This window comes from Nicotiana tabacum, chromosome 16, assembly GCF_000715075.1.
Source record: "Nicotiana tabacum cultivar K326 chromosome 16, ASM71507v2, whole genome shotgun sequence".
Lineage (NCBI taxonomy): Eukaryota > Viridiplantae > Streptophyta > Magnoliopsida > Solanales > Solanaceae > Nicotiana > Nicotiana tabacum.
Window position 1 is genome coordinate 155011323 of NC_134095.1, and position 15294 is coordinate 155026616.

At 35.5% G+C, this 15294-nt stretch overlaps 2 protein-coding genes across 4 annotated transcripts; one reads left to right on the forward strand and one right to left on the reverse strand.

Annotated features, from left to right (window-relative positions):
- The first annotated feature begins 1273 nt into the window (after nt 1–1273).
- On the forward strand, nt 1274–9460 carry LOC107762420 (uncharacterized). Its single transcript, XM_016580777.2, has 12 exons — nt 1274–1418; nt 1869–1968; nt 2758–2885; nt 2961–3111; nt 3286–3395; nt 4542–4625; nt 4711–4759; nt 4879–4970; nt 6127–6256; nt 6430–7453; nt 8348–8458; nt 8748–9460. The coding sequence occupies exons 2-12, from the start codon at nt 1876–1878 to the stop codon at nt 9365–9367; spliced, it is 2592 nt and encodes an 863-aa protein (XP_016436263.2). The 5' UTR covers nt 1274–1418; nt 1869–1875; the 3' UTR covers nt 9368–9460.
- Nucleotides 9461–10279: 819 nt separating this feature from the next.
- Nucleotides 10280–15051, reverse strand: LOC107762421 (protein IN2-1 homolog B). 3 transcript variants are annotated; one of them, XM_075233502.1, is made up of 10 exons: nt 14792–15051; nt 13924–13998; nt 13469–13529; nt 13269–13355; nt 12702–12800; nt 12522–12624; nt 12368–12438; nt 11670–11777; nt 10847–10927; nt 10280–10754 (listed from the first exon to the last, which is right to left on the reverse strand). In XM_075233502.1, exons 1-10 carry the CDS (start codon nt 14965–14967, stop codon nt 10743–10745), a joined length of 873 nt encoding a protein of 290 aa, XP_075089603.1. In that variant the 5' UTR covers nt 14968–15051; the 3' UTR covers nt 10280–10742. The 3 variants fall into 3 exon arrangements, with proteins under 3 accessions (XP_075089603.1, XP_016436265.1, XP_016436264.1); XM_016580779.2 differs by having other exon boundaries at nt 12368–12444; nt 13924–13995; nt 14792–15050; XM_016580778.2 differs by having other exon boundaries at nt 12368–12444; nt 14792–15050.
- Nucleotides 15052–15294: the final 243 nt, after the last annotated feature.

Below are 15294 nucleotides of genomic sequence, written 5' to 3' on the forward strand. Positions count from 1 at the left end.
AAATAATACTTTGACATTCTCTAGAGATTCGTGCTTTATTACATACATACAAAAATGACATTTTTCTTGAGATCCATGTCTAGCTTTTCTCCCATGATCCAGGGAGAACCCGAACATTCAAAGACTCATCAATCATTTATCATTGTTAAAAGGAATATTACACGACTTTATCCCCCTTTTCGGTCATCTACGTTACATTTATTTACATAAATACCATTACACACTAGTTATTGCTATTTAATGCCATTTACTTCGTAATTGTGCCATTAAGTGTTTTTTATTATAATATGTCCATCACTATCACCACAGACCTTGGGACATTTTGCTACGTCACTAGTTGAATAATCTAGTATATATTATTATTGGCTAATACCCTATTTTATTAAGAAAATATAATTATTTAAACCTAAATCTAAATTTTGGGTCAAACAATAGGTTCACCCCTTTAATATTTATATATTTAAATATTGAATTTTTATTAATAAATAATTGGTCTACTTCTATATCCTTATCCATTTATATCAATACTTTATTCGATGAATAATAAACTCGTCCCTCTACCTTTATCCACTTAAATATTAATCTTCTATCTTCAACTGGAGTTTAATAAGGACATGACCCTTGATAGGAAGGTGTGACGGTCGAAGATTATGGTAGTCAATTAGTAGGTAGTTGAGGCTTCTCCCTATGTCTTCTCAGTGCGTCATCATTAGTATGATTTCTCTTTATTCTTAGATTGTTATTATTACTTAGTAATTTTTTGCTTTTCTGGCTTCGGTCTTCTTGTTTTATCTTGTTGTTGTCACTACTTATTACTGTTACTTCTTTATGGTCTATCGGAAATAGGCTCTCTGGCCTTCCAGGCTGCGTACATCTTACCCTCCCCAAATCCTACCCAGATCTCACTCGTGATAATCCACAGTTTGTTGTTGTTGTAGTCTATCTTAATAGAACTAGTACAAGTATTCTTTCTTAACCTAGCAACTTACCAAAACACATTTTAGTACAAACAATACAAAAGTACAAAAATAGATCTTGACAATTTATATTCTCCTCCAATAAATTAGCTAACGACTCAATTAACTACTCCTAACTCCTAACTCAGATAATCGAAAAGCGTGGTGGTCCCTTTTCCCTATCTATTTTCCTTTTCCCTCCTCAAAGCGGGACTCTTATTTTTCATTTTTTTTTCTTTTCCCGCTACCGACTATAATAAAAACCAAATAATAATAATAATAATAATACAAAAGTCAGATTTCATCAATTTAAACAAAAGCCAACCATTAAAAGCGGTCTCTATCTGTAATCTTGTGCCTTTCAATTCAATCCTTTGAGTGCCGTATTTTTCCCCAGTTGTTTTTTCGCCTCTCTTTCTCTCTCTCTTTCTGCCTTTCTCTCTCTATCATCAAAAAGTCACTGTAAGTTTGTTTCTCTTTTCTCCATTTTCACGCTCTCTTTTTGCAAATCTGAAAACTTTCAAAACCCTAACTTTGAATTCCACATTTGCAGTTGATGCTGAAATGTATGTAAATTCGTTTTTTTTTTTAAATTTCGATATGAGTAAAATTATATGCATGTACATTTTTTAATGAATGTGCATATATATGTTGTATGTGTCAATCGCATCATGCGATGTGGCAATTGAATGCAGTTGAATCTGGCTATGTATTTTCAAAATTTCTGATCTGTAATGGAAATTGTGGCGTTTTTACCTTTAAATTAGGGTTTTGAAGTAATTGCTTTCCTTTTAAAATAAATGTACTAGATTTGGAGGAAATGTAGGTGAATGTTACTGTTAATGTGTAGTAGAAATTAATTGAATTTATGGTTTAAGTAAAATGTAAATATGTATTTGAAATATATTACAGGGCAATCATGAGCAATGAAGAAGAGAAAAGGTGTCCTCTTTGTGCCGAAGAGATGGACTGGACAGATCAGCAGTTTAAGCCTTGTAAATGTGGTTATCAGGTCTCAATTCTTGAGCTTATTTTCATTATAATTTCAATTGTTGTGATTTGCAATTATCTGATAATTGTAGAAGAAACATTTTAGTGCTAATTTATGAACCATACGTGTGAACTAAGCTGCTAGTCATTACTTCATAAAAAAAATTGTGACCCAGCTGCTTAACTGCTCATCAAAAGGCAACAACGCATTCTGGAGTCCATATTTTACTGTGGCGTTTGTGACCCTTTGGAATAGTAATTGTGTTTGGGTAGTAGGTTTGCGGGATTTGGCACCATCATATGACCTCATGCTCTTCTATGTATAAAAAGGATGCAACTATTGCTCTCTTAGGCTCTTCCCATTGTAACACGCATTTTTCAAGTTAATAATAAAACATGATAAAAGATTCTTTCCTTGATGTATGTGACTTTGGTTATACTCGGAATGCCATCTTTTAATATTTACACAATAGGAGAGGATTGTGAGCAGTTGTTAATCTATTTGCATATCAGAATTGCCTTCCCTCAGCTGGAGAAAGCAATGCTAAATGATTATTTCATATTTGAATTTTGATCCAGTTCAGAATTTTCAGCTATCTAAAGCCAAAATTGAAAGGAATAAATAAGATATATCTTAGCTATCACACTTTCAAGTAGTTGATGTTGTCCCCACTATTAGGTATTGTTGAAATCTCGATAAGACTGCTCGCTTGATAATATAATATTTAAGGAAGGAATTCTAAGATGTAGACTTTCAAATATGTAAACAGTTTTTTTTTGTGTGGCTTCTTTATTACTTTTATTACTGCAGGTGTGTCTTTGGTGTTGGCATCACATAATGGACATGGCAGAAAAAGACGAGTCAGAGGGTCGATGTCCTGCATGTCGAACAACATATGAAAAGGAGAAAGTTGTTAAAATGCAAGCAAATATTGAGAGGTTTTTTCCCTCGTGACTAATTTACTTTTGAAGGTGTTTGGAGACGGAATGTAACACACATTTAGTTTCAAACAGAGCAGGGAACAACAACGTCCACCGGAAAAGCAAACAACCAAAAGCAAAGCCAAAAACTAATGAAGTCAAGAAAGATCTCACAAATGTTCGGGTCATTCAACGTAAAATGGCATATGTGATTGGGCTGCCTCTTAGTCTTGCAGATGAAGATGTATGTTTTTTTACGCCTTGCTAATTTCTTCTGTATCTTTCTTTTTTCTGTTTCCTTTTTATATCTTTTAGTGAAGCAATTGGTTTTGTTTATTCTAATTTTTTCTTAACCTTGTCATTATAGTAAAAATTCCTTTTCTCCATTTCTCTACTGATGATTCTTACTTCTGACCAGCTTTTACAGCGGAAAGAATATTTTGGGCAGTATGGAAAAGTTACTAAAATTTCTCTTTCTCGGACGACTGGTGGTGCAATTCAGCAATTTGTTAATGATTCCTGTAGTGTGTGAGTAAATGATTCATATCTTGGTTATCTTGGTTTGTAGGTGTTTATTACTGAGGGATTTGCTGTTATTGGCTATTTGTTTCCCTAGATTCTGGCTATTTGTTTCCTTAGATTCAATTAGTCCAAGTATTGTCTCAAAAAGTGGGAGTTAATTTTTATTTTTCTCTGATATTATGTACCCAGTACCTTCAATATGTTCCCAGTACTTCATTCTGATTGGTCCCTTGTTTACATCTTATTTCTGTTTCAAGGGAAATATTATTGTTTTTCTTCAAGGGCAATATTATTATCTTATGTTGCTAAGGTCTAATGTCTTGGGTTTCTTCCTATTGGTCTTGCTGACAATCATTCATTTCCTGAAATTTCCACTGTTGTATTAATACAAATATAATGTTCTAGATTTTATGATCCTTTCAATTGTAGGTTCTTGTACCCTCAGCTATCTTTTTGCCTAGTTAGTCTTTTGTTAACAATTATACTTTGGATATGTCCATCTCAAAAAATTATACCTTGGATATGTATGTTCTTTTGTTTTGCTTTTTCTTTTTGAATTGGTTTTAGCTTGGGATATATATTTCTAAGTCCTGTTGTAGAAAAACTCAAATCTCTGAACTCTTTCTGAGGAAATTTTTAAATTTGAGGTTAAAAAGTGAGCCAGTTTTCACAATTTTGACAGCGGTGTTTGGGTTGTTGAATATTACTGAAGCTTATAATGGTTAACTTATTGTTCCTTTTTCAATTATTAAAAAAAGCTTTCAATCAGGATGTTGCATGATAATAACTATTGGTTGTATCACTAGTTGAAACTTGAAAGAGGCGAAGTTGGCAGTGCTTAATTGAAAGGTGGCCATAGCCATGATTTTTAAGAGGCTGGAATTGTAGAAGCTGTTAAAATTACCTAGTTGCCGAAACTTAGGGGGAGGATAGAAGGTTTAATTGAATGTCTTTGTTTGGATTTTGTTTCAATGCTATGGAAGTTGGAACTGTTGGACTCTTGGTGTATTAAGATAATCATAACAGTGTCATAAACTTGTGCATTTCTAAAGTGTGCATAATTTACTGTTCAATTTTGATTTGATTGTATTTGTTGCCCCGCAAGATTGTTGTTCTTATATTTGATCTCTTTCTGCATCTTGTTTCTTGCAGATATATTACGTATTCAAAAGAAGAGGAGGCCGTACGATGTATTCAATCTGTGCATGGTTTTGTCTTGGAAGATAGGTATTTGAGGTAAGCAGCTACACCTTTCCTTTCCGTTATTGGTCATGCAGGCATAATGTCATTTTTTCTGACAATGTGAAAATGGCCTATGCAGAGCATCCTTTGGGACTGCAAAGTACTGCCATGCGTGGTTGAGAAACTTGGTATGGAGGGTGATGCTTTTGTGATCACCATTTTTCCTGTCACTTCCTTTATGAGCGCATGTTATAATTTACCGAACAAATGAATAACCAGTGTTGACATGCTTTATTCGTTTGTCCAGCCTTGCGGTAATCCTTCTTGTCTATATTTGCATAGCATTGGTGCTGATGAAGATAGTTTTGGTAAAGATGATGCAGCTGCAATTCATACAAGGTATTAAGTACACAAAAAATCCTCTTAGCCTCCAATATAAATGTGTTGTCTCCCTTCGATGTGCGTATGTGATTTGAGGTTAATATTGAGAGGGCAGTATATGACTGCATCGCCAATAATAAACTGTAGTTGTCTTATTTCCAGTGCCCTCTTATGGGTGGGATGAAACATAGTGCCTAAAAGAAACATTCAGTTTCTCAGTTTAGCAATATTAGCGAAATCGTTGCAATCCAACATGTGGTCCGCAAGCTTTACATGCAGAAACTGGTATTCCAAGTATCTGATTTTGATATTTGGTTGACAAGAATGATAGTCCTGTTGTACCTAAATAGAGATATCGTTTTGGTCAACTATGTGTTGTAGGCTGCCTAAAGGTGCTGAAGGTCTCTTGAATGTTCTCATGTAGTAATGATCGACAAATGAGGGAAGTCAAATTGTAGTTACCCATATTGAAAGAGTTTACGTTCTATTTCTCAATGTGCCTTCACTAGTTTCCTTATAATATCTCAAACTTGTGGTGATTGACATTGAAGTTGCATGATAATATCCGATGAAACATGCAAACTCTTGCCTTATACTGTTACGTGAATTTATAATCTTCTGAGAATTGATGAACACCTACCTGTTTATTTTCTGGGTGAGATCATAAAGGATTTGTTATTCAACAACAACAACAGCTACATCTCAACCCCAAGCTAGTTGGAATTTACTTTATGAAATACTCAATATCATGAATGCTCTATTTGGGTCCATAATATTTCAATACTCGGTACTTGAGGATATTTCACACTAGGGGCTCTCTAATGTACTTTAGTAGTTATATCTCTAATATACTAAGAGTGTTCTAGTAAGAGGATTATTCATTGTGGATAAATATGAGGAGGCAGTTTGTGTTGTCCTCGTTTCTCATTTATCAGAATATATGGGAATTGACAAGCTCTTTTTCTTGCGTAAGCGTATGTTGGGACTTGAAATCTTCAATGATTTTTTTGAAGGAATGCCCTGTGGATTTTTTCTAGCGGACCTCAGAGGTTCCTGAAGTTGATATATCTGTGATGGTCTTAGCTAAAGGGTCTTCTGTAATTGTTGTTGTTGCATAATGGTACATTTTTCTTGGGTATATCTAAGCATTGGTTTAATTTTGTTGGTTATTCAGGAATAGAGTTCAACAAATTGTTGGCGACATCAGTAATATGACGAATCGCTCAGGAAATGTCTTGCCACCTCCGATTGATGAATTATCGAATACATCGACTGAGAAATCTAGCATTAGAAATGCAACAAGTGTAAGAAACCTTGGTGTTTAGTTCTGCTTGTGGAGTTGTTTTTTTTAGCAAAGTATCTGAACATTAGTTCTCATTTTTCAGCACAAAAGTTTCTGTATTTTTCTTATATAGTGTTTATGGATTCTTTGGTTTTAACTGCAAACATGTTCATCAAAAGCTTTTATGTGATTTAGGATGCAGCAAATGATGCAATTAATTACAGTAGCTACACGGCTCATGGAATTCCTTATGTTAAGGATATAGATTCTGGTGTGCCGAACCGAATGACAACTTTTGTAGATATTGTTGGACGGTCCAACACTTCAGGTACAGAGAGAGATGGAAATAGCAATGAAGATTGTAGGATTTTGGATTTATCTTCTGACCTATCTTCAGTAACCATTACTAATGGTAATCATGGTCATGAAACATATCCGAACACAACTCTGTTCAAAGTTTCATCTTCAAGTCACCTTGTCAATAATCTGTGGGGGAACCAAAATTCTGTTGAATTTTCTGATGAACCATTCGGGGAACATTATATATCTTCTGATGATCAAGGACTGAAGGATTCAAGTAGCGTGGCTCTAAGGGCTTTTCTTATGTCATCTTGTTCTGCTCAATCCACAGAGGACTCCGGTGATCATTCATTAGTACATAAGTCATATAGTCCGTGTAGCAATGGAAGGGATTTTGGAGCTTTACATAATCAAGTGGATGAAGCTTCTCTGCCACTTTCATGTGTAAATGCAATATTAAATGAAGGAATACATGATATGAAATTCCAAAGTTCTGTCAAATCTGATAGGGTTTACAGAAGTTCTACCTCATTCTCCAATGAAGAAATAGTGCAGCACCTACGGAGGATTGATAGTGATAACTCGACTAACTATGAGGATTCATCATTCAATGCTGTAGAAAGCAGTATTATTTCAAATATTATGTCAATTGACTTTGATTCATGTGATGATTCAATGGCCTTACGTCGTAGCTTTGCTGGCTCGTATAATGAATCTGATGGGAAGCTTGGTGCTACCTGGAACTCTTTGCATAATGATCAATCGGGGTTCTCTTTCGTGAAGCAAGATGACTTTTCAAGGCAAGAATGTGATTTAGAGTCTCCTTTTAGTAATATTGGTCAGGTATCAAAGAATTCATCCATCCCTCAAGATTTCAGAGAGAACAAGGATCAGTATGTGCAGAAGGCTTCGTATCAAAGTAAGTGTTGGCAAAGCTTTTCCTTATTTTATCAAGTAAAACAGTTAGATTTTTGCAACATGTTTTTATCCTTAAATTGATTTTCTTCTTTTTTCTTTCTTTCAAGTGGCTTTCCAATTTTATATTACTTATTCTAATGTGCCTATTGGATAGAAATTCTGTAAAATCAGTAAAGAATGTTATAAAATTGGGATCTTCTATGATGTTTGCTGCTGCATGCACCTTACTTTCTTGCATTAAACTATTTTCTGTTGAAATTAGTGAAATCCTTGCTTATCTATAGGCTTTTCATTCTTTAATTGCTAGTAGAATAAAACATGACATAATCTTGGATTTCCCAACTCTGCTTTGTGTTAATGTGTTAGTTTCTTTCAGTTAATATAGTTTTTGATAATGATTATTCATCAGTACGTTAAAACCTGTACCGGTTTCAGTTAATATATATAAAGACATTTTGTCACAGTTTGACAAGCTTTCTGGCTTATAGTTGATTGCTATTATCATTTAAATAGATAAATACACCATTAGCACACGTAGCTGGAGAAATGGAATTATTATCTTTGCTTTGTTTGGTTTTGCTCTCAAGAGCAGTTGAGTTTGCCAGGCTTCAAGGTGTATGTATACCAATGAGGAAATATGAAGGGATTTAATGAAAGGGGTTTATATATACATGTGCATTTCTGCTGACCTCTGTTCTTTAATTTAACCAGTTGCTGCACTGTAGTGCTCTATTTCATACTTTTGAGCATCTTTATACTGTAGTAGAGTGGTACATTATATAGTGTTCTATTTCATACTTTTGAGCATCTTTACACTGTAGTAGAGCGGTACATTATTGAAAAATGCTGCAGTTTATTGGTTTCCGTATACTGAAACTTCTGAGCTGCCTAACAGTCACTAGACCAAAAGTTTTGGCTCCACCTGGATTTTCAATGCCCTCTGGGGACCTGCTTCGCGGTTTTGCCTCATCTGATGAAATAGGACGAATCCCTCGTGCTCTCTCCGGTAACAACTACATTTCAATTTTTCATTGCATGATAAGCTGTGGTTTGTTGTGAATGAGAAGTTTTATTTTGTGTCTCATACAACTTACACTAGTTGTATGAGGCTCCTTTTTGTCTCACAAATTTGTGGACCCCAATCTTACACTTCTGGGTCCACAGAAATCTGGGTCCACAAAACTGTGAGACAAAAAAGTTGCCTCATACAACTAGTGTCAATTGTATGAGACACAAAATAAAATTTTCCCACATAAACACTCCTAACACATAGTTTCTTTTGCTGTTATTTACAGGAAGTCATTCAGTAAATAGTTCTTCATCAAGTTTGCTTCACACACCATCAACTGGAAGTATTAGCAGTGCAGGTGATATTGATTTTGTTGAACCTGCCATATCAAGCTGTGGAAGCGGCAAGCCAACAAATGGTTTTGATATCTCTGCCCTGGAAATCGGGTCAGCTTGTGTACCACAGTTTAGAGCCTTTGAAGACGAGGCAAGAATCTGGCATTTGATGCAACAAAAATCTGTAGATCAAGAAGGGAAATTCTCTCAAGTTTTTGTTTCACAAACACCGTCTGTTCATCAATTACAAAGATTTCCTGGTCATGGCGGGGATGAATATTTTGGTCTAGATGATATATATGGCTTCTCATCGATGGTGAACCGACACCAAAGTTTTGATCCATCTTCCTATTCACAATTTCCACAACAAAAGCTTGCCAATGGTAACATCTTTAATGGCTTCCAGCACAATAGTTTCCGCGATATCCATCATAGTAATGAAGTAGACTGCTTGACAGAACTCCAGAAAAATGAGAGATTAGGTTTCAAAAATTTCTATGCTGGATATGGAGATATGATGTTCCAGGCGCCCAGGTCTGGCGATGTATACACCAGAGTTTTTGGAATGTAACCTGTGACTCTTTGAAAAAAGAATGAAATTGTCCCCAATTACTATTTTGCTATGTTGTCTGCGGAAATTATAAATATGTTACTAATTTCTACTTACATGGTATATGTTGTTTCAAATTATCGTTTGGATTTGGGGGGGGGGGGGTGTTGAAATTGAGCCAATCAATTTTTATTTTTCATTTTCCTATCATCCGTTATTATCAGGATTTTAAGAAATAACTTTTCTCAATTATTATTATGGTAATTAGTTTCTTAAATGCTGCAAGAATAGAACGGTTTTTTGACAATGTTGACTGTCACTTCTCATGATTAAAATCTTGTTTTTTTTTGGTCAAAACAAAAAGTTCTTGACTAAAATCATATTGATTCAATTTTTCCCCCGACTCACTAGCCATTTGACCAATTGCACGACTATACCACTCCGTAGCAGCTGCTAGACTTGATTGACCTAGTTGCTTATTGCCTCAATACGAACCAGGCTACAACATAGCTCATCTTCACCTATTGTCATGCAAGAACACAAACCATTGACCAGAGGAACTCAAGATGTAGCTAAATCAAGTCATCCATCAATTTGAGGTCAGACCCCTAATTTGAATATCATCCTTTTCAAAGTAGAGGGCAGCCCAGTGCACTAAGCTCTCGCTATGCGCGGAGTAGGGGAAGGGTCGAACCACAAGGGTCTATTGTACCCAACCTTACCCTGCATTTCTGCAAGAGGCTGCTTCCAGTCTTCCACAACTCGAATCTGTGACCTCCTGATCACATGGTAGCAACTTTACTAGTTGCGGCAAGGTTCCCCTTCAATGTAATATATATATATATCATCGTTTTCAAAAATAAAAAAAATTACTACATAAAGGGGGAGGGGGATTACAAGGGGGGAATCAAACCCTCGCCAACAAGGTTGAAGTTTTGGTAGCCAACTCGCCTGGGTCCAATTAATTAGTAGACCCCGATCTCTTAACGGATGGAGGGCATATTTGGGCCAATGTATAACGGTGACAGTATATACAACCGAGTAGTAAAATGGAGGATAAATATGAACAATATTTGAAAGTAGAGAGGTAAATATGACCCTTTTCGTTCTTTTAAAGCATGCTTAGTTCATTTTTTTGTTAAGCATGCTTGCTTGCTCTGAGTCAAGGGGCATTAGGTTTTGGGGGCAAAATCAAACTTCATGTGCCTGATGAATGCCAAAAGAAAGTTCTTGCATTTCAAAAATCTTTTGACATTCTCCTTAGACTGCCAAAGTAGAAGGAAGGCTATGAAATTTTGGTTAAAGTGATTTTTTCAGTGATACGTCAATTTACTTCACATACAAACTGTTTAGCAGTAAGCTTTGCATCATTGTGGATGCTGTGTACTGGCAGAGCTCAAACCTGAGACTGCAAAAAGAAAAAAGTGGTGGTGAATATGGGTATAAAACAACTTTTGGATAAAGAAATATCGAAACAAAGGCAGTAGACAATCGATTTACCAAGAAACGTTTTTTATAGCTTTCCAGAAGCTCCTTTGGGTCGCGTTTAGTTACTGTATAAGCCTCAATTTGGTTCATCTCCTGCAATAAATGCACCACACTTCATCAAGTAATGTTGCATTGGGTCATAATGTCTATATGTTTATACAGACATGCAGAAAACTTAGATATTAGGGCAGTAATAGATGTTATCTGCACATAAAGTCCACATAATGAAGAAAGATAGCATTAGAATAACTCCACATAATGTGGCTTGGAAATGAATGAGCAAAAAGGTATAACATGGATTGTTGGGTGTTTAGCATAACGGTTACAACGGTTTCCGGAGTAAATTAACTTCAAACAAACGATACACCACTGATTGGATTATGGAACTTCTTATATACTTCTATTATAGAATGGACACTAAGCATAACGATAGCACTATAGAACTCAGGTAGAACATCAGTATAAACCTTTTTTTCAAAGAAAATTGAGAAATCCCCGAGGGACAGTGGCGTACGGTTCGAAACTTGGTGGATAATAGGCCCGCCCCTCTACCATTCTCCAGAACCAGGCTTTTGTATGCAGCAGGTTTCAAACCTTAATGTGCGCTTAACCCACACATTAAAAGCTGCCCTCTTACCACTAGACCAAAGCTTTGGGGGGCAGAATGTCAATATAAACTTGAAAGAAGCAAACTCCAGTAAAAGCTTAGAGAAACACCATGTTCTATTACTCAAAATTCTTATATTTTGGTTTATAGCTATAGATAAAATTATATTCTGGCAGTTAAACCATGCAATTGGAAAAAGCATCCAAGTAACGTTAATCCCCATAATACCTCGATCCATGCTGCAAGTTTTGTCCTGCCTGTTGTAATATCAAAGTTCTTTACATCGAGCAAGAAGGGCTGGAATCTTTCAATGAATGGAGCATAAGCTATATCCACCTGTCCGTCACACATATAAGGTAGTAAATATTCATGCACTTACAGAAAATAATCCCATGGTGAACACTAACAGCTATTTTGGATGGTTGTTACATATCATTTCATAATGCATTGTATTGTATTATATTGTATTGTTTGATGAATACAATGTTTGGATAGATTGTATCATTTTTCATTATTTCATGATGTCGCACACCATCAATATGAAGAATAAACTAGAATAAAAAGTAGGGTACATGATAGAATTATTATATAAAAAAATAGGATAAAGGAAAAAATAGGATTATATAGTAATAAGGAAGGACAAAATAAAAGAAAAACACAAGGTAACAATACGACCACACCAAATCGGTCGTTGCATAAAGTGGCACCTTTCGTCGTTATGTAACGACGGATTTAACGATACGATACAATAAAATTTGAGTAACAATCAAGATAAGCATTGTATTTAAAGTAATAACACAATACAATACAATAGGTAACAACCATCCAAACAAATTGTAACTACCAATTTCACCTACTAATCCATCTACGAATAGTTTTCCTGCAGTTGAATTTAGAACAACCAAAAATAAGGGATGGATACTCACCAGACTGAACGTACCAAGGAAGAAAGGTCCATCAACAAACTTGGAAAGAGCAGTCTCAATGGAATCAAATGCTGTAACTACACCAACAGCACATCTCAGACTTAAAGATTCTATGTCAAAGCAAGTATGTAATTCTAAAGGAGTTGAAACTTACTGCCATCATTTACTGTGTCTTCCTTGAAAGATGAAATTACAGCTTTGTAAAAGGAGTCAAAGTGGGAGAACATTTCTTCCGCGAATTCTCTCTTAGAAGGATCCTACAGAAGTTAGCACACAAGTTGTGAGGCGGCGAAAGTAGGAAAATCTCAAAGAAAATCCTATCCAAAGAACTTACATCTGGGAAAAGCGAAGGCCCTTCAAAGTTACTGTCAATATATCTAATTAGATCCATACTCTCTCCCTTAACTTCATTGTTGTGCTCCAGTGATGGAACCTGTGACAGAAAATAGTTAAGTTCTTGGCGCTGCCTTGGGATGAAAAGGTGGTCACATGGATCAGCACAACAAAGTGACAGTGAAGTGTAATGCAATGAAAAGGGTGTGAACATTTTGCCACCTTTCTACCTTTGATCTATCAGCTATTCAGAGATAAAATTTTCTTTCTTTTTTGCAAAATTTCGGAGTTCACGATATGTAAACAGATTGATTGACAGGCACTTAGACCACAGAGCAAAATTTCAAATACAAATATACACACACAGAGAGAGACATAATTTGGTTTCAACTTATCATTTAGGAGTCGATAAATTAGGTTGATTGTAGATTTACTGTGCTAAAACAACAAGCTGACCAGCTTAATTCTACTATGGTTATTATGGACAGGGGAAAGTTCAAACAAAGGAGAGACTATACACCATTTGAATAATTGTCACCATTTATTTGAAAGGAAATGTCACTTTCACCTTATTTGCTGGATAAACCTTCTCTTTGTACCAATCTGGCCTGTTCTTTAGATCAATAGGAACCAACTTTATCTTTTCCTGCAACCCCTGATTCACATACAAGAATGTACATCACTAAGTTCATAGGTAAATGGAAGGAATTCAAGTACACACTAAATATAATGTGTAAGCAAATCCTAGATCAACGATTGGTTACAGACCTTATAATTTCTAGCAATCCACGTACGTTGGGCATATGGGCATGAGTAAGAGATATAAAGCCTTCAACCAAGAAAATGAAGCAGAATAGATCAAATTGACTATCACAGAAGAGATCAATAATATATCGGGTTAATTTCACATATGGTCACCAAATTTTACCGATTATAACACCAAAGTCACAAAGCTTCTTTTTGTCACAACTTTACACACTATAATAATAAATCCACCAAATTGTATACTTATATAACAGTAAAGTTGCCTTGATGCACAAGTTTTATCGTTACAGTGGATAAAGTTCATTGAACTGTCATTGTGGTTAAAGTTCGGTGGTGGTGTTATAGTGGATAAAGTTCGGTGGCAATTCGTGAAATTAACCATATTTTATCCTACATTAAAAGGCAAAAATCGCATCTGATCCAAAAGAAAAAACATCAGTAAAGTAAAGGCAACTAACTTGGGAGTTCCATCAAAGATGACCGGTGGCTCTGAAGAGGAATCAAGGGCAGGGGGAAGCACCTCTCTGGAACTTCTGAGTCAAATAAGAAATCAAATGGTGAAACTAACAAAAAAAAAAAAAAAACAATGAACCCAATTGAAGAACCTCCAAATTAATAGCCACAACTAAAAATCTAAGTTAGAAGACAAAGGAGTAAGCAGAGTAGAAGAAATTACAAATTAAGAATATAACTAGTAAATAAAAAGTGCATTTTTTCTAACAACTTAAGTTTTTAGATGAAATGATCACACACTTTAGCATGATATCAGAGCATACAAAGGTCCTAGATTCGAGTCTCACCACCATTCAATCAGGCCAATTTGTGTGTGGGCGCGTTGCGAACATAATTACAGCAACATCAACAAACCCAGTATAATCTCACTTCTGGGGAGGGTAGTGTGTACGCAGACCTTATTCTTACCTTGAGGGTAGAGACGCTGTTTCCGATAGACCCTTGGCTCAAGGAAAGAAAAAGAAAGCAGTAACAACGAGCAATACCAACAAAGCAGTAACCATAACACGATAATATGAAAACAAGCATTATCAAGTATCAACATCAATATAATAAGAAAACAAGTAGTAATCAAGGCTGTCAGTAACCGAAAAACAAGGCTGACTAACTACTACTACCGGTATGGGGAAGACACACACTCGACTACCTACTAACCCTCTACCCTAATCCTCGACCTCCACACCTTGCTGGGGTCATGTCCTTAGTGAGCTGAAGCAACGCCAAAGTCCTGCCTAAAATTAAGTTTGAAAAATATGGTCTCTCTAACATGAATTCCAGAAAAAACTTAGCAAAATAATGGAGAAAGAAAACTACCCAAAAGCCATTACTGAAACAGCTGGTGGCGCATAGATTTTGGGGCACCCAATGTGATGGCATCTTAATGGGTGTTTAGCAGTAAAAGAGAGAGAACTGAATTTGGTCGGTAAAGGAGGAAGATTAGGAGGATTGAAATGGAAATGAATTTGATATCCAATGCTCAAAGCTGCCATTTCTATTTTTTCTTTGTTGGGGAGAGGAGGTTCGTTAATCGTTAGTACGTTATATTATAGGAGTATATCCTTAAAATTAAAAAAGGATGAATTTGCTTATCTACAAGACTATATATAATTAGGGGTCGGTTGGTTTGTATACAAAGTTATGTTTATATTAATTATTCTAGTATTATTTCTTTTTCATCATTTGGTATATTATGTTATTACTATTCCATTCTGGCAAGTATAAATTGCTTATCTATCATAATTGAGCAACTTTGCACTCAGTTAAATTTTGTGTAATATTCTTTAGAAAAACTTTCATTTTTGTCCTTGATCTATCAA

Coding starts and splice junctions, on each gene's coding strand:
- LOC107762420 (XM_016580777.2), top strand. CDS start 1,876: ATGAGCAATGAAGAAGAGAAAAGGTGTCCTCTTTGTGCCGAAGAGATG. Junction 1,969..2,757: donor CTTGTAAATGTGGTTATCAG/GTCTCAATTCTT, acceptor TTATTACTGCAG/GTGTGTCTTTGGTGTTGGCA. Junction 3,112..3,285: donor TTAGTCTTGCAGATGAAGAT/GTATGTTTTTTT, acceptor ACTTCTGACCAG/CTTTTACAGCGGAAAGAATA.
- LOC107762421 (XM_016580778.2), bottom strand. CDS start 14,967: ATGGCAGCTTTGAGCATTGGATATCAAATTCATTTCCATTTCAATCCT. Junction 13,999..14,791: donor GTTTCAGTAATGGCTTTTGG/GTAGTTTTCTTT, acceptor TATTTGACTCAG/AAGTTCCAGAGAGGTGCTTC. Junction 10,928..11,669: donor AACTTGCAGCATGGATCGAG/GTATTATGGGGA, acceptor CATTTATTGCAG/GAGATGAACCAAATTGAGGC.